The 21688-nt window shown below is 39.5% G+C and overlaps 1 protein-coding gene across 1 annotated transcript in view; it reads left to right on the forward strand.

Moving 5' to 3' along the window:
- mast1a (microtubule associated serine/threonine kinase 1a) overlaps positions 1-21688 on the forward strand; it is a gene marked incomplete at its 5' end in the record, with an annotated part of 91529 nt that overhangs the window by 50071 nt on the left and 19770 nt on the right. The window contains 9 exons of the mRNA XM_080520216.1: positions 2713-2788; positions 6291-6500; positions 6589-6690; positions 9621-9753; positions 13532-13599; positions 14182-14258; positions 17222-17430; positions 19181-19319; positions 21091-21223. Of these exons, the coding sequence (XP_080376342.1) occupies positions 2713-2788; positions 6291-6500; positions 6589-6690; positions 9621-9753; positions 13532-13599; positions 14182-14258; positions 17222-17430; positions 19181-19319; positions 21091-21223 (1147 nt within the window). The remainder of the gene's footprint in view (positions 1-2712; positions 2789-6290; positions 6501-6588; positions 6691-9620; positions 9754-13531; positions 13600-14181; positions 14259-17221; positions 17431-19180; positions 19320-21090; positions 21224-21688) is intronic.

The following is a 21688-nucleotide window of genomic DNA, read 5'->3' on the forward strand; positions in this document are numbered from 1 at the left end:
AGTTTAGGTTAAAAAAATTTAAATTAAAAAAATGTCAGCACAACTCATGGAATCAGGACACAACAGTGCTCTCAAAGCTGTTGTCTGATCAGTCTGATCACAATCTGGACAAGAAGAAAGTGTCTTTGGTGTTACAGTTTCAAACGAAACAATCAGCTGGATTGTGGATTCCCTCAACTGGAAAGATTTGAGATTGACAAAAAGCAGCCAGGTAAATACAGATATGGTTATAAAATCATGAGCTATCCTTTAATGGAGTAAAGGTCCAGTTCGCTCTATATAGGAGAATCTGTTTCTAAAAATGAAATATATTACCAATAGATTTGTTTCTTTAGTGTATATTCATCCATAACAAAGTTGTGTTGTGGTACAGCTTCTATAAAATTAATTCTGCATGTCTTCAAATGCGGAAAAACAAGAATTAAAATACCTACTTTCTTTGCTCAGTAACTTTGAAATAGGAGGGCAGCAGTGTATTGTAAATCACCAATAAATACAGATTTAGCACTCCTAAGTAGAAAGTGCCCCATTGTTACTCATTCAACAGTGAAATACTATAATTCAGAGTATTAAGGTCTACGAAGCATTAGCAACTCAGCCTCTACCTGCTTAATGCTTTAGTTCATTATTGATTTTGCTCTTTTTTGTGGAAGTTGTTAGTACAAATGTATTAAGTAAATATGTTAGCCAAGATTTCAATTAATTATAATGTCAGTGAAAATTAAAAAAAACTAAGCCTGATTGTGAGAGAAAGTTACAAGATGTATAAGCGATTTACATTTTAATGAGCTTTGTTGACAGAAAGCGAGACCGGATAGACTAAATGAGCCTCACATCTGGAGTATATGAAACTTGTGATGTTTACATTGGTGATCTTAACAAAATACCCTCAGCCTCATAAGTCCCTGCATGAGCAGTCATGATGGCAGTTATCCAATGAAATAACCTTTGGCACTTCAGAATCCAGATGTCGAAGAGATGACTGAAAAACTGTAAAATTGAATTTAGGTCATGTGGCAACTACGAACAGGGAAACACATCCATCCATCCATCTTCCACACTGCTCTAAGCTTGTGAGTGTATGTTGCTGATCCCAGCTGACTATGTGTGAAGGTAGAACAGTGACGGACACCCAGGACACGTCACAGGACAAACACTCACATTCACAGTTACGGGCAAGAGTGCTAACCACAACATGAGAAAAAGTCAAGTAAAGTAAAAACACAAATTGAATAAATTAATTGTTATTTCACTGTTACACGCAGTGGCAGCTGGCCAATAGAAGGTGCCAAGAATGTCGCCCTCCCAGGCATCAAGAAGGACATTTTCTCCCCCCCCCATGAAATACTATACTGTAATTCTGTCAAAATGTCTAAACTAACAATGGGCTCTGAATTGTATTTGCTTCATTTTCTATAGATGAGACTTGGGCCACTCTTTAAATCGCCCCCTGCTTGGTGATTGGCTTTAAAGTCATTTTTGGTTTGTTCTCATGTATTTCTACGAGATGTTGACATGAAGATAAGAAGCAGTGAGTTTGAAAGGAGAAATGTGGCTTGAATAAAGCTTGTTTAGAAGATGGATAGTACCGAGATTAATCTTGTCAAGTTCATTAAATGTTGTATGGGTTGTATATATATATATATATATATATATTTATATATATATTTATATATATATATATATATATATATATATATATATATATATATATATATATATATATATATATATATATATATATATATATATATATATATATACACACACACACACACACATATATATATATATATATATATGTGTGTGTATATATATATATGTGTGTGTGTGTGTGTATATATATGTATATAAAAGAGTAAACAGTACTATATCGACTTCTTGTTGGAGTGGAGGACAAGCAGGATTTGAATGAATGTTCTTACGGCTAGTTGAGAATATCAGTATCCACCTTCCACGGAAACCTTTCAGCCTCTCCTGGGTGCTGTAGTTTCTCTATTAGCAGAAGCCCCTGGTGTACGCTCCTTCCAACCACACCTATTATAGCCTCCCCTCTGGATGCAGCATGCCCTAACTACATACGACATATCACTTCCTATCAGTATTCAGTCTCCATATTAAGCTTCTCAGCAGTAGACCTAGATAATATCTTGTGGTTTCAGCACACACAATGCTTCTTTTGTGTACCTTGACATGTTTCATTATCACCATTCATATCGCTGCAATATTCTGTGAAGCCAAGCTTTATTGTGTTTGCCCGCAACCATCTTTTCATGAATTTCTTTTGTAAATGTGGATATCAAGCAAAGGATTAGTTGCTGAAAGTATTTCTTTTGTGCTATGTCGAGGCCACACATCTCTTGAACTTCCTCTTACGTGCGTGCATGTATGGGGGAAAAGGACACACGCGACTGCAATGGTTAAGCGCTTGTTTCTGATGTACAAACCAGGGCTGGGATTGAGGTGAACCAGATGGCTCGATCCATTAGAGAAACTGAGAGTGCTGAATTTCTGATCAGTCCATTAACATAATATACCAACAAGATGGACACGAAGGAAAGCGAGTTGTACCTCCATTCATCTGAAAAATAGAGAATTGCATCCCTCCAGGTTGCCTCCCCTCACTCTGTTTTGCTCGGCCCTGCCTGCTTTGATTTTTCTCTGTCGGTGTTTTATATTACACTCCTGCTCTCTGTGTTTGTCTCTCCTCAGCCCTGGGCGCTCTCCATCCTGCTATGACAATGAAATAGTGATGATGAACCATGTCTACAAGGAGCGCTTCCCCAAGGTCAGGCTCACACAAACAAATAGACAAGTGTGTGAACTGTATCTCCTCACACGAACACACACAAGCTTGCACAAAAAATATGCAGAATGGCACCTCTGGTCATATGTTGTTTTATTGAAAGTGCCTCTTTATTTGCATGAATTATATCTTTAAAGTACACAGCAAAATATATGTTCAGACAGCAGAGCAGGAATATTTATGAACAATTAAAGATGTTGAAATTTGCTCCCTCGAACACGTTTCATCTTCATATGATACAATAGGATGGACCTATTTTTCTATTCCTTTTTTTTCAATCCTGAAAGTCAAAGTTTTATTTGCAGAGGGGCTATGGAAGTGGTGGGTATAATGACAGAAAGACTAAACAAACCAAATTGACCAAATTGGTCTTAAAATCCTTTTCCACTGTGCAGAATTACATGTATGCAGAGTAAATCCCTTCACTGTTTACTCTGCACTGTTTTCACATTATCTGAGTGAGATATAAAGTTATGTTGTGTTTCTTTACTACATTACTATTTTCAGAAGAGGGATTTTGAGCATGTACAGTCAGCAAAAAATAAAGTACAAAGCAGCGTGTGTCTAACAAAGCCTTAGTTTGTAGTCGTTAACACCAAACACAAAACATGGTTCCAAATCTGGCAAGTAAATGCAATGATGTACAGTATTAAAAGAACATCACCGATTGAACCTGCTGCAGCTCCTGGAGGTACCAACATCACACTTTCATTACTTATACAAAAGCATTAAATACAACGAAGCCACCTTTAACTAACATGGTAAATGTGCCTGGAGGAGATTTTTATGTTGAGTTTGCTTTAATATCAGAGCAAGATGCAAATAACATTGATATGCATAGAAAATGTGTATGATTTAATGACTTGCATTTTCTTTTTATGTCACATTCAGTCATTAAGCCATGTCTAGTATGTTGTCCATTTGCAGTATGTCACCCTGGAAGCACCAGATAACCATTTAATGCACCTGGCCATTACAAACTGCTCTGGCTAGTCATAAAGCTCATATCACACTTTTATTACATATAATTATAAATCCTTATCTCAGTGACATCTCTAACGTTGGTGTTAAATGTCAGAAAGATAATCAAAGACCAGTTTATAGTGCTCTTACAGAGTGCTTCACAATGACTGCGAATAAAGTACGGATCTGTTCAGTCATACATGGAAACGTGGCTTAAAAGGGGGGGGGGGGGATCTGCTGTGTTGAATGTTTTTTAGTTTTGTTGTATACATTTTACATTTACAATCCAATCCAACTTTATTCGTATAGCACATTTTACATTAACAGCCAATGTTGACCAAAGTGTTTCACAGTTTAAAAACAACAATAAAACAAAAATAGGGAAACCATGAGTGAAAAACAACAACATTTGACTGACAATTTCCAGAAGTCAGGGAATTGGTGAAAAAAATCCTAAAGAAGTATTTCCTAAGCGGTTTCCTCTTTAATCTTAGACATGAAGTCTTTGTTAAAATCTCCCCTGCAGCTTTCTGTAGAACAGGATGTCCATTTGGGCTGGTCTGTGTGAAGTGCACATCTTCTCTTCACACTTTCTTTTTGAAGTAGCAGGTTATGTTGCGCACACATGAGACATCTGGCTGCAGCTCTCCACTGGGATCGAGCGCAAAAAAACTACAAGAACAAAGAACAGCGTTGGCGTTTTTCGAGAGTGCCTTTGTGAGAGGAAGACTCCAGGTGTGCTGCACATCATTGTGAAAGTTAAAAGGGTTTCGGTACAGCCTGGGAATTAGGCAGGTGCTGGAAAACTCTTTCTGCGTAAGCAATTGCCATGGTGAGATGGCATGAGGCAGGGTGTTTGAGGTTATGTCAGTAGCAGTGTATTGTATGAAAATGTTTGACATCGGGACACTGTGACCCAGAGAAGCCTGAAGCAACAACTGTAGGTGTCAAACCTGCCTCCTGAAGCATAAACCTGCAGAAACAAGTTGTTATCTGAGTCAGGATGTGTGAGGCTACCACCCAACACACTAAGAAAGTTGTCATAGCCAAATGCCGGCACTGAAAGCAGGCATTTGGCTGTAAATTTCTCATATTCTGGTTTTATTGACGTCTTATTAATGTCGATAATGTTTCAGAGAGTTTTATAGGGCAACGATTTTTAATGGTGATATTTTGTACAGGAAACTGTCGACTCTCTTAGTCCCTAAGGCTGTTTTTCAAATAAAATATAATCACTGTAAAAGCCCTGAAAACATTTTGTATTGATGGCAGCAAGACAGAATCGGTGACATGCAAAGTGCTCGCCGACCTTGGAGGCCCCTCCATTGTCCAGTGACCAAGAACACTTTAACATTTGGCCATTAAGGAAACTGGAGAAGAATTACTGAATAACCCCTTTCACACACCATCACAGCAAATATCATGTCGATTAAGTTTGCAGTTTGGTAACAGTTTCTGAATTTGAATGAAACTGAGCTGTGTGGATTATGTGTTGATGGTCTACTGTTGAACAAGTGGCTGCCTCGAGCCTTCTGCAACTTGTTACTCTGAATGAGGCTGATGATTCTCTGACATCCAGACTAAAGACAGCACTTGAGTCCAAGTCTGTAATCGCTTGGCATTTCATGTACTGCTCACGTCTCGTTTTTACGTTCACACAGCTGTGTGCAACAACTCTGTGTGTCAGCCACGTCTTAAATGATCACGTTGATTATGATCATTTAATGTTACTAGAGCTCATGTCTTACATTTGTTTTCGTCTGTTGTATCCGGAAACATGGGTACATGACTCTGTCAGGCAGCAACTGCTATTTTTATGAGCAGAGTGTGCAGACAGGTGTTAAACACCTGCAAGTAGACACACGCGACCATGCTTTATCTATTGCCAGTGTTGCATTGTGAAGCAGAACTAATAAGTCATCCCACGTACATGACCTGGGATGATGAACACAAGTTCAACATCGCTGTGCTCTCACAGGCTTCTCCAGCAGAATTAGCTGCTTTGAAAGTTAAACAGGAAGCAAGTGTTTAAAGGAAACTAAATGGGGGATGCATTGTGATATTATCTTTTCAAACTAACAAATGAGGTATTCTAGCTGTAGAAGATATTTTAAAACCCCTTCATGCATTCTGAAGTCCTTGGACAAAAAGAAAAACAATTTTCATGTATTTTACTGTATTTAAATAAGCTGGATCATTTGCATCGTACCTACCAAAGACCTGAATGCAATTCAAGTGATGTTCAATTTCTTAAATTTACATGAGCATTTGCTGCACACGGCATACAAAGATACATACACAGCACAGCTCTCTGCATAAAGTGGTTTATTATGCAAGAAAGACAGAATATCTCAGTCAAAGTAACTGAAAATAACAACTGTTGAGTGTCACATATTGAGGTGTCCATCAGAAAGTCTGTGATTCAGATCATATCAATAAATATTCAGCAATGTGTTTTGAAGTCTGCGACGAGTGATTGCAAGGTCCTCCCCTGATTGGTTTTCATTAAACCCCTGATCAGGCCACAGCTCAGATGGAGGAGAGGTTGGCAGAGTTCATCCAGAACTACTCTCCGGAGATGGTTCTCCCACTGGCTGACGGGGTCCTGAGCTTCATACACCATCAGGTCGCCGAGCTGTCCAGAGATTGCCTGACCAAATCCCGCGAGGGGCTCATCACCACCGTCTACTTCTGCGAGCTGCAGGAAAACCTGGAGAAGCTGCTGCATGACGTGAGTGGTGATGCAGCTGAGGTGACGTCTGCCATCTTCACGCCTCACGAACTGACCCCGTCTGTCTCTCTGTGTCCTTCTTTATCAGGCGTACGAGCGATCGGAGAGTTCAGAGCTGACCTTCGTCATCGAGCTCGTCAAAAAGCTCTTCATCATCATATCTCGTCCCGCTCGGCTGCTGGAGTGTCTGGTGAGCTCCTGCAACCCGATGACATCTCTTCCCAGCTTGTTTAACCAGTCAAAGAAATCCCGACTGTGCGTCAGATTGGGGCTTGATCACAAATGTTTGGGCGCCTTCTCCCTCATCTGAAAGTGACCTGTCCTCCCTCGTGGAAGATGGAGAGCCACCTCCTTCACGCTGAGTTGGCTTTCAAGAATGAGCAGAAGTGGGGCAGAGTCTGCAGTGCACTCGCACCGAGCTGATGAAACATGGGGGGTTTTTTTATGCGTGTCACAGCTGGAAGCTTTAGTGTCACTCCGCAGAGGGATGATTTCAAGCTTTTCCAATGTTTCTACCATCACTTGTTCTTGTTTTGAATGAAAGTAAATAGACAATTTGCCATTTTTTTATGTGTTTGAGACAAGGTTTGGTGCAGACTCAAGGCAACAAAAGACATTACACTGACAGCGCTAACATTTACATGTTATCTCATAAATTACCCACCACTGTGGGCCTGATCTACTAAAGGGTCGTGCATATGCACACACACAAACACACACACACACACACACACACACACACACACACACACACACACACACACACACACACACACACACACACACACACACACACACACTGCTTTGTCTGAAAAAGCATAGCAACATACACTTTTGATTTCACACATCATTTATGGAATATCAGGCATGTGTTCCAGGTTGTGCAAAATACTGGCAGCAGTGTATTCAAATAGATTAGTGTCTAGTGTGCATTGTGAATTTTACACACACACACACACACACACACACAAAGATGTTGCTGACATATTGGTGAGAGACATTTACTCAGCTGTCTCTCATTGACGTCTAGTTGGATACTTTATTATAATGCATTTTCTCTTTTATATTCCTTACCAGATCATTTCTCGTATAATGTATAAGGATACAATTTATGCTGTAACAAAATTGTTTTCATGTAAACAGGCCTAATGCATGTAAAACGCTAATTTGAATACTCCTACATAACAATTTTTATACCTACACCTAATAAACCTTTCATATATTCAACAAAATTACGTAACACAGGTGTAATCCGAAATAAATGATCAGAATGCCAACCCACAGAAGACTTTATAAAAGCTTGTAATGCCTTGGAGGTTGGCGACATGAGGCCGCTGCGCTCCAATTACAAGGTCAATGAGTGCATTGAAATCCGGTGGATGTGCCCCCCCCCCCCCCCCCCCCCCCCCCCCCCCCAACCTGCACTTGTCTTACATGTTCATGCTGCATATAGAAATAACAGCTAATGTTCACTCGTTGCCTTCACTAAATGTTTCCTCACCTTCAGCATTCTTAATACATGAGATGCACTTCGGCTGCAGGAACACACTGTATTATGCAGCAGAGGGTCCCGGGTTTTCTTTAAGCCGTGTCATTCAGTACAGCAGACATGCTCTCCAGTGGCAGACTGCATGCTTATTGCTATAGGATATTTTTTTTCCAACTTCAACTTAAAACTCCGCTGTACTTTTACTCGCGCCTCAGTTTACTAGTTTAGTGTGAAGCACATGGGATCAGGTGGGAGATGGAGCTGTGTCCTTGGCATATTGAAACATAATTCACTTCAACTTACTTCGTAATAGAAAGCCTTTCAGTATTCGCAGGCGGCTGCGCCACACCTGAATATCAGCCGGCTGATTGATGGCCTCCCATGGTTGTCGTCTGCGTCGTCCCGCCTCTCATCCCCCCCCCCGGATCATCTTTCTGTTACCAAGGCGACAGTCAGAAGAGGTCGATGGGGTCAGGCAGGATGTTGAGAGGATTTTAGATCCTCGTGGCCGGGAGGTTACAGAGGAAGAGACGCACGGAGATAAAATGTTGTCGGCGGCCCGCAGAGTTCATTCAGCATTCAAGTCAGTTGCGAGGTCTGATTTGGTGAAAATGTCACACAGACAGTCGGCTGTTAGCCGCAGGAATATTATCCCCGAGCAGAGCAAGCTATCAGAGAGCCAGGTTAATTCTCCCCCTCTGTACTCCTTCTTTTTTCTCCCGTCGAAGATATGAGGGCGCTGGAAAGGAAATGATCCCTGCTGCCCCGGGCTCTCTAATCAAAATGTTATTCCACGAACAGGAATGAAACAGAATCCCAAAGGACACAACAAAAAGCCTGTTTCATCAGAAAAAAGAAGGGATGTTTTCCAGAAAGCAATTTAAAGTTTGGAAGTGTATTAACACTGATTGTGTTTGTATGACAGCCCGGTAGAGATGTTTGGTCCTGAATCGGCTGCAGGTTGAAGTAAAATTCCATTTTAGTGTTTATGAGTTGGGCACGCTTTTATGAAAACTTTGAAAGGTTTATGTGAATTGAAACAACATAACACCAGTTCGTGACCAGCGATCGTTTGTCATGACTTCCGCACAACAAACATGATTTTTATTTATGCAGTCGGTGCTTCTAACTGGTCAATAGTCTTCGTATCCAGCTGTTCAGCTGCACAAAATGATCAATATTTCAGAATACATTCTTGTGTGTTTATAACATCACATATTGGCACATGGCAGACTCTGGACCTATGCTATCTGTACAAATATTGATATTGAAACGTTAAAAAAGATAAACTGCTGATATGGCACACTCGTCTCGTCTATTGATTATTGATTAGAAATTATCAGCAGTGATGATTATCTCTGTTTCACTGATGCACATCATTGTTGTTTGCCTGAGCGCACATAACCAGTCACCAGTTAGCAGTTTAAAATCTCAAATATTTTGCTTATGTTGTTTTTATTGTCTGTAATTAACATTTGGATCAGATTGCTCCACCAGCCAAACACACGGTCAATGAATCCCACTCTAATTTGTCTCTCTTAGGGCCTGATACCAGATTTTTTTTACTTCAAACCATCATCTTCTATTGTAGCAGTCAATAATTCCTCATATTTCTGTGTTTCTAATGACAGGAGTTCAACCCGGAAGAGTTTTACCATTTGCTGGAGGCGGCAGAGGACCACGCCAAGGAGGGACAACTGATGAAGACGGACATCCCTCGATATATCATCAGTCAGTTGGGTCTGACCAGGGACCCTCTGGAGGGTAGGACAAAGAAAAGAAATATGTGTTTCAGATTCCATCCTTTGATGTAAAAATGCAGAGACATCCAAAAACAAAAATTGCATATACTTGAAAAGTACATTTTTGCAACAAATTAACTAAAGGGTTTCAAGTATTTCTTCAAATATGGTCTCCAAGAAAAAACACAATAATATCTTACATTTAATACATCATATTTCCTATGTAAGATACTGTGTTTTTCACTTTTATTTCGAAGCTAGAATTATTAAGAATATAATAAAATAAAAAGTCTTGCACTACCTAATTCTTTGTGTAATAGATCTAAATATATGAACATTTCACTTCCCCATCGTCCTATTCTCCTTTGAAATGCACCTGTATGTACAGAGAGGAGAAAGAAAGAAGCATTTGAAATGCAGAACAACTTGGATTAAGTTTTATTTGAACTATTATTATTTTAAAAGTGAGAGGTAGGAGCATCGCAGCACCTAAAAAAGCCACAATGAAGGCTGAGAGCGATTGGAAGTAGCTGGTTTGGTTTTTTCCCATGTAGAAAATGTACAGCAAGCAACACATCACAGGTTAACACGCTGACCGTTAATTTACACAATCAGAAGTGATTACATACAAATGACTATAGTTTTAGGAGTTATGTACTTTAACTCTTTGTGGGAAGCAGTCATTTTTTATTTATTTTTTAAATCAATTTTAACATGTCTTATCTGTATGCTATCATTATTTAGATGCAAGAAGTTTGATTTGTGAAAGATTGGGAGCATTTTCTTACATTTACACTGGCCAACTGCAAAAAAACAAAGACCAACTATGATTTCAAGGATCAGCCCACCACCACCTACTGATACAGACTCCTGACTCTGGAGGGAGTGAATTGAAATACCACTCCATAGTGTTAGCTACAGATATTTACATTCCTAAAAGTCAGTGTAAAACACCCTTATGTGCTTACAAACTATGTCATTATTTTGGAAAATAATGACATATTTTGTTTGTGTGTGTAGTCCTGCAAAAGATGATTGGCAACATGTTTTTAAACTCTGCTGTCCTACGATAGAATGCATTATTTGTTTAAAAAAAATTGCTTATATTTTCCAACATAAATATGTAATTTAGACCAATTTACTAGAAGGAAACAGCGATTTACAAGAGCAACAAAACAGTAGTGCGAACTTGTTTAGCAAGTTCTTCAATCAGTCATCCGTCCTTCCGAGTTTGTTTTCATTCATTTCCTACTGCCACCTGCTTATTGTTTCTTATTATATTGTATTCAATTCAGTTCCCCCCATCCCTTAATGTGGCATAAGATACATGAACTGAAGAAACTCCATTCAGAGTTCGTTTTCACCATACGGGTTGCCCGTATTGCCTTTGGCGTTGTTTGGGAGAGACGGCCACTGCCTGTGATACGCGACATCCAAACTGTCGCAAATGTGTAGAAACAAACTTTGAAATGTTTCTCCAAGCAACAATCAAAGGCAGCATCTTGTGCCTGTTGACTGGTGTTTTATTATTAATGTTATTACTCCATAAAACAGAACAAAACAAAGGCAAGGGAGCAATATAAACTGTAATAAATACTAAAAACAATATGTTTCTTAAATCTATTGAGGTGGAGTTGGTGTGATATCCTCCTCAGACCGGATAATAATAACTGCGGCCCTGTGGTGCTGCCAGACTGCGGTAGTTTTCTGAATGAGAGAGATGAAATTAAGTATGAAAATTCAGAAAGAAAGCTGCAAACCACAAGTGGTGGTTCAGTTTCAATTCCTGCTGCTAACGGTTCCAATCTCTGCTTCTTGTCTCCTCAACCGTTCTGGATATTGTGCACATCTTTAAAAAGCTCCTCTTACCATCTCTGCTGTATCATTTATCTCAGTGTGGTGTGATTGGACGTGGGCCATCAACTGAAATACTCGTACCTTCGATTCACCAAATGTAGTACTGAGGGAGAACGGCGGTTCTCAAACTGAGGTTAAGGCCTCTTTGCCGGGTCTTGACGAATTGTCTGTCGGGAAAAGCGTCGCTTCTCTCTAATGTTTTGGCAAATAAGGAATTGAAAAGGGCGGTCCTTCATCTTTCTTGGAGGCAACCTGAAAGGGGCTCCAAGGAAAAAGGGTCAAGAACCCTCCTCGATGATGGCAGGGGGAAAATATGTTCCCAGTCAAGGAAGAGTGAGCAGAGAAATAAACAGGATCAGAGCCAGGCTCTCCATTCCTCTTTGGCTTTCAGTTTGTGAGCTAAGCTACCCTAATCACCACTTTGCACGGGCGTCACACGGCAATTAATCAGAAAACACCATTTTAGCAAACCAATGCATTCCTAGGCCACCAGACTAGAATCTTTGAACGGGAGGTTTTCAAATGGAAAAGAACTAAAAGGTGCTGATCTGTTAAGATCCTTCATGCAGTTTTACTGACTTGGTTATGGATTAGTAGTTGGTGAAATACTAAGCCAGTATAAGTAATCCTTTTGGAACTATTTATTCATCAGTGTATTAGACTGTATGTAATCTAGTCAATCTCTGTGTTGAACCATTTCTTTATATTCCATCATTGCAATATAAAGTCTTTTTTTTCATGACTTTCATGGGCACTGCATTGCCTTACATCAGTTCAACGACATATATTCACCTAAAGGTACTAATAATCCCTAAAAGTGATTTCCTTATAGATCCTCAAAAATTTGAACTGAAATAAAAATAAGGGTGACATTTCAAAGTTTTGTTTAAATATTTTAAAGTGACAACCTTGTTCAACTTTTGAAATCGTCATTTTAATCAGCTGATCGTCTTCACTGGTTTGTCCAAGAGGAGATAAATTGAGATGTAACGGCTAAACTGTCTGGACTGCTGGCTGGCCGGTGGTGCAGTGGCATTACTGTCATTCATTAATCATCATGGTTTAAATTCGGCCCCCGAACTCACAGGTCTAATTCACATCTGCTTGTCGGCTCCTGGTCTAATCCATCAAGGGCTGCTCATTAACCGATGTGTTAAATGGCTCGGAATGACTCTTGACAATAAACCACTGCAGTTTTGTGTCTGAATTCATGAGAAATATTTCGGATTGGGTCTTTTCTGAGTTCATCTCTGCTGACAATGTTCCTCCTGATGTCTCGTCTCTGTGCTCTCTTTAGCGCCTACATTGTCATGCATGGACACACATACACGCCCACATATTAGCTGCTTGCACGTCCACACTCTCACACTATCATTTCTCTTCTCGGTCGCTCATGGAGACCAAGATCAGTTGGGGTTTTTTTTTTCTTTTTGCGTCAAACAGAAGCTGACAGGGTATTTGATTCTCAGCTCACTGAATTATTATCTTACATGACGTTAATATCTACAGAGCAGCTTTGTAAAAGCGTTTGCAAAGTTAATTATCGTTCGATGATTTCCCTGGTTCAACAAAACAGTGGTATAATCAGTGTATTCAAGCAGCTGTCACATACATGGGCGCGAGAACAGTGGAAAATATCTGCCAGTGCTGCTCATTGATGGAGGAAGAACAAAGTGGGGAGAAGCTGAAGGAGACAAGAGGATTTAAAAGGGTAGAAGCTATTTAAATTCTTCAATTTGGTCTTTTGTTTTTTTGGGTGGTTTTTTTTTGGTGATTTGGCGTGTTTGTCCCTTCAGATGTTTTGTGAAACCTGAATAGCTGTTTCATTTAAAGACGTCTGCGTCGCAACATATCGTTAATCTGCTCCCAGCAGTGTGGGGGAGGCTGAACGTTTTGGCTTCATTGTGACACCAGGGTTGATTGTTAACACCTTTTTCCAACAGAAATTGTGAGCCTTGACAGCTACGACAGTGAGGGTCCACACACTCCAGAGACGGATGACTCCACAGAGGTAAGGAACAGACATACACCCATGAGCTGTGCTGATGCACATTCACACTCATTGGATATTTCTTTTCAATGCAGTTATCAGCCATAATGTTGTAACCCCTGGATAATATTGGGAAAGTCCCCCATTTTGCAGCACTATACGCAGCAGGCTAATGTATTCTGATTCCTCTCCATCAGAGCGACCATGTTTAGAGCTCTTCAAGCTGCAGTAGCTTGGAGATTGCGTCTGACCGCATGGGTCAGTTCATTTGTATTTTGTTTTCTTTTCGACCATTTTTAACAGATACTGACCTCCTGCAGACCACATACACCCGACAACAGCTGCAAAATGCTCACAGTTTGGGCCTTATCGGAATCACTTAAAACTTTACAATTGTTCATTTTTCTGCTTCTAACGCTTCAACATTGAGTACAACTGAGATGTGTTGTGACAAAGAGAGTGCTATTAACTTTACTGGTCCCAGGTCATAATGTTGTGCTCATCTCTGTATAAACCTACAGAAAGTCAGACAAAACAAAACAAACAAAAAAAAATCACTTTATTTAAATTTGCATTGCAATTTTCTTTGTTGGGTGTCAACAGGGCAAAGGGAGATCCATCAAGCCACCGACTGAGGAGGACTTTCAGAGCATCAAACTGATCAGCAATGGAGCTTATGGGTAAATAATGAAGTTTCATCTCATTGATTTCTCACAGAAACAAAACCGTAATCAACACACTTTAAGACGTCATCAAGGGGTTTTGTACTTCAGTTCATTTCTGGGGATAAAAACCTAAATCATCACATATTCAATATTTAGTTTGTTTGATGAGAAAGATTTTTCCTTACAGTAATAATGTATTGTGATATAGAAAATAGAATCGACAGCCTAATATTTGGATTTTGCGTTTGATAAAGGTGTAGTGATTCACATAAATAAATGTCTTTCAAATTGTGAAATTTATCTCTATTATTGATTTGTTTCCAATTCAGCCACTGGTTGTTTGTTAGCCGGATGTGCTAAAACTTGCTGTTACAACAATGACTGAGATTAAAGCAGAACGCTTAAGGGAGAATCATTGTGATTTTCTTTGATAAAGGCAGCTGGTTTCCTTTGAGGCACAACATGTGGTAGTGTTGGATATTTGAGGGAGACTGAAATCGTAGGGTATCTCCCATTGTTCCGATCACACAGGAACACGTTCACGGTAACGGTCTTCTTAGATAACATACTTTCCTACAGTTTGTGCATCTAAAAAAATGCTTATAGTATCACAATATTTATTTGCATTTAACATTTTGACCATGTACTTCAATTCATATCACATTTCCAGATTCTTGCCAGTACATACTGTCACCAAAAGAATGTTTAACTCTTTATTGCAATCATCTTTTGTAGGTTAATAACAATTTCCAAAATAACACAAATAAAATCTGTAAAGCGAGCACATATTTTGCACAAATGTAGTGCAGTCAAATTTGTAGGATGACATTCAGAGAAAAATGCACCCAATTAAAGATATCTTTTTAGTGTGTGCCACATAACCCAGGAATTCAGGAAATTAAAGAATAAATAATAAGATCTCCTTAACAAAATACACAATATTAAGGAAAGTATTGAACTCATTGCTTTTTAAATACATAGATTATTTAAGATTTTGGTCATAAGCACGAACTACATTTGAACGTGCGTTTATTATTATTATTATTTATTTGATGTAAATGTAAATTTTAAATTATATTAGTATTAACTGGGAAACCTTCGAGTGACCTTGAATGGCAAAACAAGAAAGAAACGAAATTGTTCAAAGTGACAGTATGCATTTTTCTTAGTCATGTCCAATTGTATTTCATATGGTTTGATGGTTTTAATTGCTCACCGGTATGTAACACATCCTAGTGCACTGATGCTTCTGAGAAATCAATGACTTGAGTGTTCAAGCTGAGTCGCAAACATTAGCGAGTTAAAAATAGCCGCCTCGAGAGCAAAGAGAAAATATGTATTTCATTTCGACAAACAAGGAGGCGGTATCAAACAGGATTTCTAGGACACTTCGAGTTCCAAGTGACACAGTTGGCAGTAAGTTCAAACATTAAAAATAAAACACAGCTGGGAAAACCTTGTTCCGCAGCTGAAGACGTACAGAAGAGCTGCATGACAACAGGAAGTGATTATCTTATGGCAGGCTGTGGCTCAGATGATGGAGCAGGTTGTCTTCCATTGCCAAGGTTGTCACTTCAATCCTCTGTTTCACCTTATCCATCTGTTGAAGTGTCCTTGGGCAAGACATTGAACCCCATGTAACATATTTTGAGAGTGTTCAAGCAGCAAACGTGGCACTAGTCAGTTAAATCATATTTATTAGTTCCCGACAAAAATCTAATATAATTCAATATGAGGATGTAACAAATTGATCGGCCTCCAAAGCTTATGACACCTAAAAGCGCAAGTTTTAATCAGTCCTACTGGGGCCCTTGATTTATCAGTAGTTCATTTATCCATACAAATTACAAATGAATTAACCAAATGTCTATTACTACAATATTTAATAAAAATAGTAGCAATTGCACTCTTGATTCATTTCCTCAAAATGAAACCAATAACCAAATGTGCAACACTGTGCAAAACCTTCAGCGATCGCTTCACCTGAACTAATAATGTAACTGCTTTCTAGATTTTGTATTTTTTTTTTAATGAAGACAAGAGAGTGTAGGTTGTTAAAAAAAAAAAGGCCTATATTTGACTTTGGATGATGGCCCTGAGATGAAGCACCCCCTCAACCCTGAGTTAGTTTAATCAATATGATGGATGGATGGATTGTGTAATTGCTGTAAATCTGGATGTCTGTATCTTTTGGAGTTTTCTTTAGATTTCAGTCCCGTCACTAGAAAATGCTGCAGATAAGAGAGACTCAATCATTTTAATTGTTGCGATATGTTGGTGGAAGATCCCTTGTTCGATTTCTGTTTCTTCTACAACACGCCGTGTTGATGGGCCATATATGTAACATGACGCAGATAAAGAAACAAACTGGTCCAGACAGTAACAGCAGTGGTCTCCTTCCCATTTCAGGCACAGAGAATAATTAAAACATCAGTAAAGGAGAAGCTGAGGGATTTGGATGGATGTGTGTGTGTGTTCAACATGCTTTCTGGTTCTGGTTCATTCAGTGACTCCAAAGAAAGTGGTATGAATTTAAAATGTGCGCCGCAATAAATAATTAGTCAGACGGGATTTAAAAGCTGGACTAACATACAGTCTCCTTTTGATCTTGACTGGTGCACATGCTGCGGCATGATATAAGCTTTCTCAAGCTGTAGATCAGAAAAAGAAAGCGTGGTGCCTGCCAAGCCTCTATTATTACACTGTTACCTACCAAGAATAAAGAAAATGGATGTTTCTCAGGTACGCTTCAAAAATTCAGTTCAGCATCAAAGAGAAAATAAAGGTTACTTGCTTGAGGCTTGACATTTTTTGCCAGTAGTTGTTAAGTCTTAATATCCACGGTGGCATGACAAACTATATTGAGTTCACATCTAAAAGCAGATTGTATTTACCTCTTGCTATTATTTGTTTCACCCCCTGCTGTGTTTTCCCCCTTTCATCTGTTACGATTTTCTTTTTTCATTTTCCTCTCACAGTGCGGTCTACTTGGTGCGCCACAGAGAGACACGTCAGCGCTTCGCCATGAAGAAGATCAACAAGCAGAATCTGATACTGAGGAACCAGATCCAGCAGGCGTTTGTGGAGCGGGACATCCTCACCTTTGCGGAGAATCCGTTCGTCGTCTCCATGTTCTGCTCCTTTGAAACACGGCGACACCTCTGCATGGTCATGGAATATGTTGAAGGTACGGCTGCAGGCTGCATGGAAGCCTGCATGCCTTCCTACCAGCATCTCTATTATGGTGCAGGAAGATATATCTGGTCACATTTACTCAAAAGAAGGTTGAAATGACTTACTGTGGTGACCTCTGTAAAATAGGAGAAGGTGAATAGATATAGGAACTGTTAAAAAAGATATTGCTTGTGGGAATAGAGGTTGAAAAAAAAAAATCTAATAAAATCACAGAAACATAAAAGAATTACTCAACTCCAGATGGATTCTCAGGTATGACATTTATAATTAAGATACTGTGGCTCATTAAATCGCTGTACTGTGCGCGTACCTGATTTTCTTCTTTCAGTTTGATTTTCTTTATGTAGCCCAAATAACAACACAGTCATCTCAAAGCACTTTCACAGATAAAAACTATTTAAAATGAGCACGCATAAGCAACGGTAGGAAAGACAAAACTCGCAGGCAGAAACCTTTGCGGAAGCAAAAATCGCAGTGGAGTCTTTCTGTTGTTCACGTTGAGGTTTGAGGATAGAAGGAGAGAAGGGGATGAGACAGAGACAGAGCAAAAAGCAAGAAAGTCCAACTTTACCTCCTTTGAGAAATAGTAAATCCCTGATTTCAGATTAAAATACTAGATTGTCCCTGAACCTATCAATGCTGCTCTTCCTGTCCTGCGCATCAATTGTTCAGCTTTATAATTTTTCGATGTACACTGTTTTTCAGATGAGAGTAATTAGAGGGTGAATGTGCTGTGACTCGTGTGTTTTATACGTGTGTTGTCCTGAAGTAAACAAGTATATTCGTCTTTGTGAACACATGAATAGTTTTGATTACTGATGCAGTGTAGTTTATCCTGTCATAAACCTGTACTGTCAAGGGCCAATGTCTTCTGCCTTCGCCCATCGTCAGCTTGGTTCAGCAGCTCGCCTGCATTGAATTGAGCTCCTTTTTTCGTTTTTTTTTTCATCTTCTGACTAATCGCCTCTGCAACAACTGTGAATTAAACTTCACCACCTGGCTCATTTAGACTCTACTCTTCCACATAATACAGCCGTGAGCTATTCAGTTTTAACTACTTTTACTTTGCTGTATTGTCAACCTTGAAGTTTCGGTTTATTGAATTTCCGCTCTTCAGTTACTTGATTCAGTATAAAACTGTATTAAGCACTTAAACACAATTTTTTTTTTAAAAAATGAATGACCTTTGGCTTCCAAACAGTATGAAGGACTTTAATAATAAAATCTTGAATAAAATCACTCTCCTACATTTCCAATTCGGTGGATAAAATGATCAGTCATTCTCAAATGTAGAACCCATAATCTTCTCACGGTTGCTCTCCATCTCTATTTGAACTGATTGTTCTGGAGTGCAGCGCAGGACAGCGTTGTGGCGCCGGCTGCAGCCATTGCTTGTGTTTGCTTTTGGTGCAAAGAGATTCCGAGGGAACATAGGTAGGCGTTTATTAGTGACTCATGTGCAGTGTTGATGCCAGACATAGATTAGTCGCAGTGCAACTGGACCACAAGGCAGAAAAACAAATTTAAACATAAAACACTAAAAGTTCTGTACTATCCAAAATCACTGGTTTTATCTGATGAATAGGAAAGGTCTGTTGATATGAATCATGCAGAGTCACCCTGCAGAGTCTTTGCGCTTCTGCTCTATTTTAATTTTTTTATTTTTTTTATTTGACTCTATGTTTCCTCACTACAAAGGAATTGAACTCAGTTAATAACCCGTCATGTTTCTGTGCTCTCAGGTGGCGACTGTGCCACTCTGCTGAAGAACATCGGAGCTCTGCCGGTGGAGCTGGCCAGGATGTACTTTGCTGAGACTGTGTTAGCCCTGGAGTATCTGCACAACTACGGCATCGTCCACAGAGATCTCAAACCCGACAAGTGAGTGTTTGAAGCTGCACTAATCTGTATTTTTAGATTAGCGAGTGCTGAAGACTGCTTGCGAAAGAGTTGGTTTAAGTGACTCACAGATTTAGTTCATGGCTACACCCAGTGGTTGTTGTCTGGTGATTGAATTCTGCTAAACCAAATGCTGAACACACGGCGAGCTCACCGCTGAACAATAAACAGACGACATTAGCGGTGAACACAGGGGAGCTTTTAGCAGCTAAAGCAAGATATTGAAGACCAACACAGAGGCGAATCCAATAACATCCATTTCCAGCTCATTTTGTTGCCATAATTTGTGTGTTGATGTGTACAATTTGATATATACTTCTCTGCTCTATAGTCTGATCCCTCCGCAAGCAATCGAAGCCACAAAGATTGTGGTTAACACTGCAGCTGCTCATTTCTCCCTTCTTCTGCTTCAATTGGCTGAGTGCTCACCTGCTCCAACACCATTCTTTGCTGTTTCACAGTCATTTCACTAAAAGTAACTCTCGATTTGCTTCCATTTGTGAAAGTCGACTCTTTCTAAGGAAGAGAAACTGACTTAATAATGAAGTAGGTTAGCGCAACAATGTAGAAACCCTTCCAAAAAGAGTTTTAGTGGAGTCATTTCATTGCCATGTAGACACATTTGCACACCTGCAACGCCTCCTGTGAAGATATGAGCCAATGCTGGTAATTGTTTGCCAACACGTGCACACTGCAAGGTTAGAAAGCATCTATATTGCATTTGCATATAAATAGAGAATTTGCTCTGTTTTTCTGAATTAACTACTTGTTTTTTAGTTTTTTTACTAAAATGATGAAGTCACAGGAAATTGTCCCTGGATCAAATATTTTAAGCTGCTGCTTCTCAACTGGTCTTTCTCATAGACCTGACGTCACACCTGAGTGATAAACCCCTCCCAAAATCAAAGGAAAGATTTTTAAACTTTTCTCAACTTTCTCTATTATATTGCATAAAAAATATGGTGTTTTTATAAAGGTGACCTCAAAAAGTGAGCAATGTGGACTTTTCCTTGTGTTTATGAGTATCCTGTTAATTCATTATTGCTTGAGAATGCTTCCACATCGAGCAGGAATGGACACCTCTGCTTATAGTTAATTCCACAAAATCGTTATCCTCACTACCCAAGGGCCACAAGGATCGAGAACACAAGGATATACAGTATTGACTATATGCTTCTAATTTTCTAAACATTTTAATTTGATTTAATTTTCATACTATAAAACTTTCTCAGCTTTTCATAACCAATATAAATCAATATCCAGGGTCTGGCATAGAGGCTCTGGACTCATACAAGTTGCTAAAACTTCCAGCAGTGTACAGGTTTTAATATCAGAGTTATCTTTCCATGTTGGCCCGGCTGTGGTTTTAAGTTGAGTCAGATGGTCTTTCTTTAATCCCAAGATTGGTTGTCTTGAGTGATGCCTCACTCACATTGTGTCAAACCTTACCCAGCAACTCTGTGGCCAGTGGTGTCTGAGTATGAACGGATGAATGTGACTAAGGCAAGGCAGCATTTGATGAAGGTTTTTCTAGACTATTAAAGCATACCAAGCAAATATAATATTGATTTGAACCACTTGTCAAACGGTTGATCACCAGAACAAAGGTGTGGAATTGAATATGAACAATGCATGACTTTTACTGTGGCTTTTCAAATCATCACATAGTTTGAGGATTTTTCTGGTGATTTGCCTGTATTTCGATTTAATGAAAATATATCTAATGAGAGCCTGCTATCTTCTCCCCGTACAGTCTCCTGATTACCTCAATGGGCCACATCAAACTCACAGACTTTGGCTTGTCAAAGATGGGTCTCATGAGCCTCACCACCAATCTGTATGAAGGACACATCGAAAAAGACGCCAGGGAGTTTCTGGACAAGCAGGTATGTCGGTCACCCATTGACACCCCTTTATGTTTAATCTCTATTGCCTAAATGATGACAGATCTCTTCCCATGAAGGAGGTGTGTGCAGTGCAGAAGTAGTGGGAGACAGGACACATGGTGCCTCGTCAGTCGAGGGCCATTTAAAACATCTTCTCCAGTCATGCATGCAAACTCAACCAGTCATCCAGCAAAATCAATAATCTCCAAATAAAGACCCTGCATTACAATGTTTCCTGTTGAGTCTGAGTTACTGAATCGTTAATGAGCTGCATCTCCATCACAATCCCATCTTGCAATTATGGTTATTGTTTATGCTGTGAATTAAACCAGTGATAATCAGTTGGATTGGCCCGCATGTCCTCTGGCTCTTCTGGGTGGAAGCAGGCATCTGTTTGTTGCTTGCCAATAATCATCCCACATCTGCAGATGAAACAGGCCACAGCTTTGCTTTTTGTGTTTGTAG

The sequence above is a fragment of the Blennius ocellaris genome (genome assembly GCF_963422515.1).
Source record: "Blennius ocellaris genome assembly, chromosome: 3".
NCBI lineage: Eukaryota > Metazoa > Chordata > Actinopteri > Blenniiformes > Blenniidae > Blennius > Blennius ocellaris.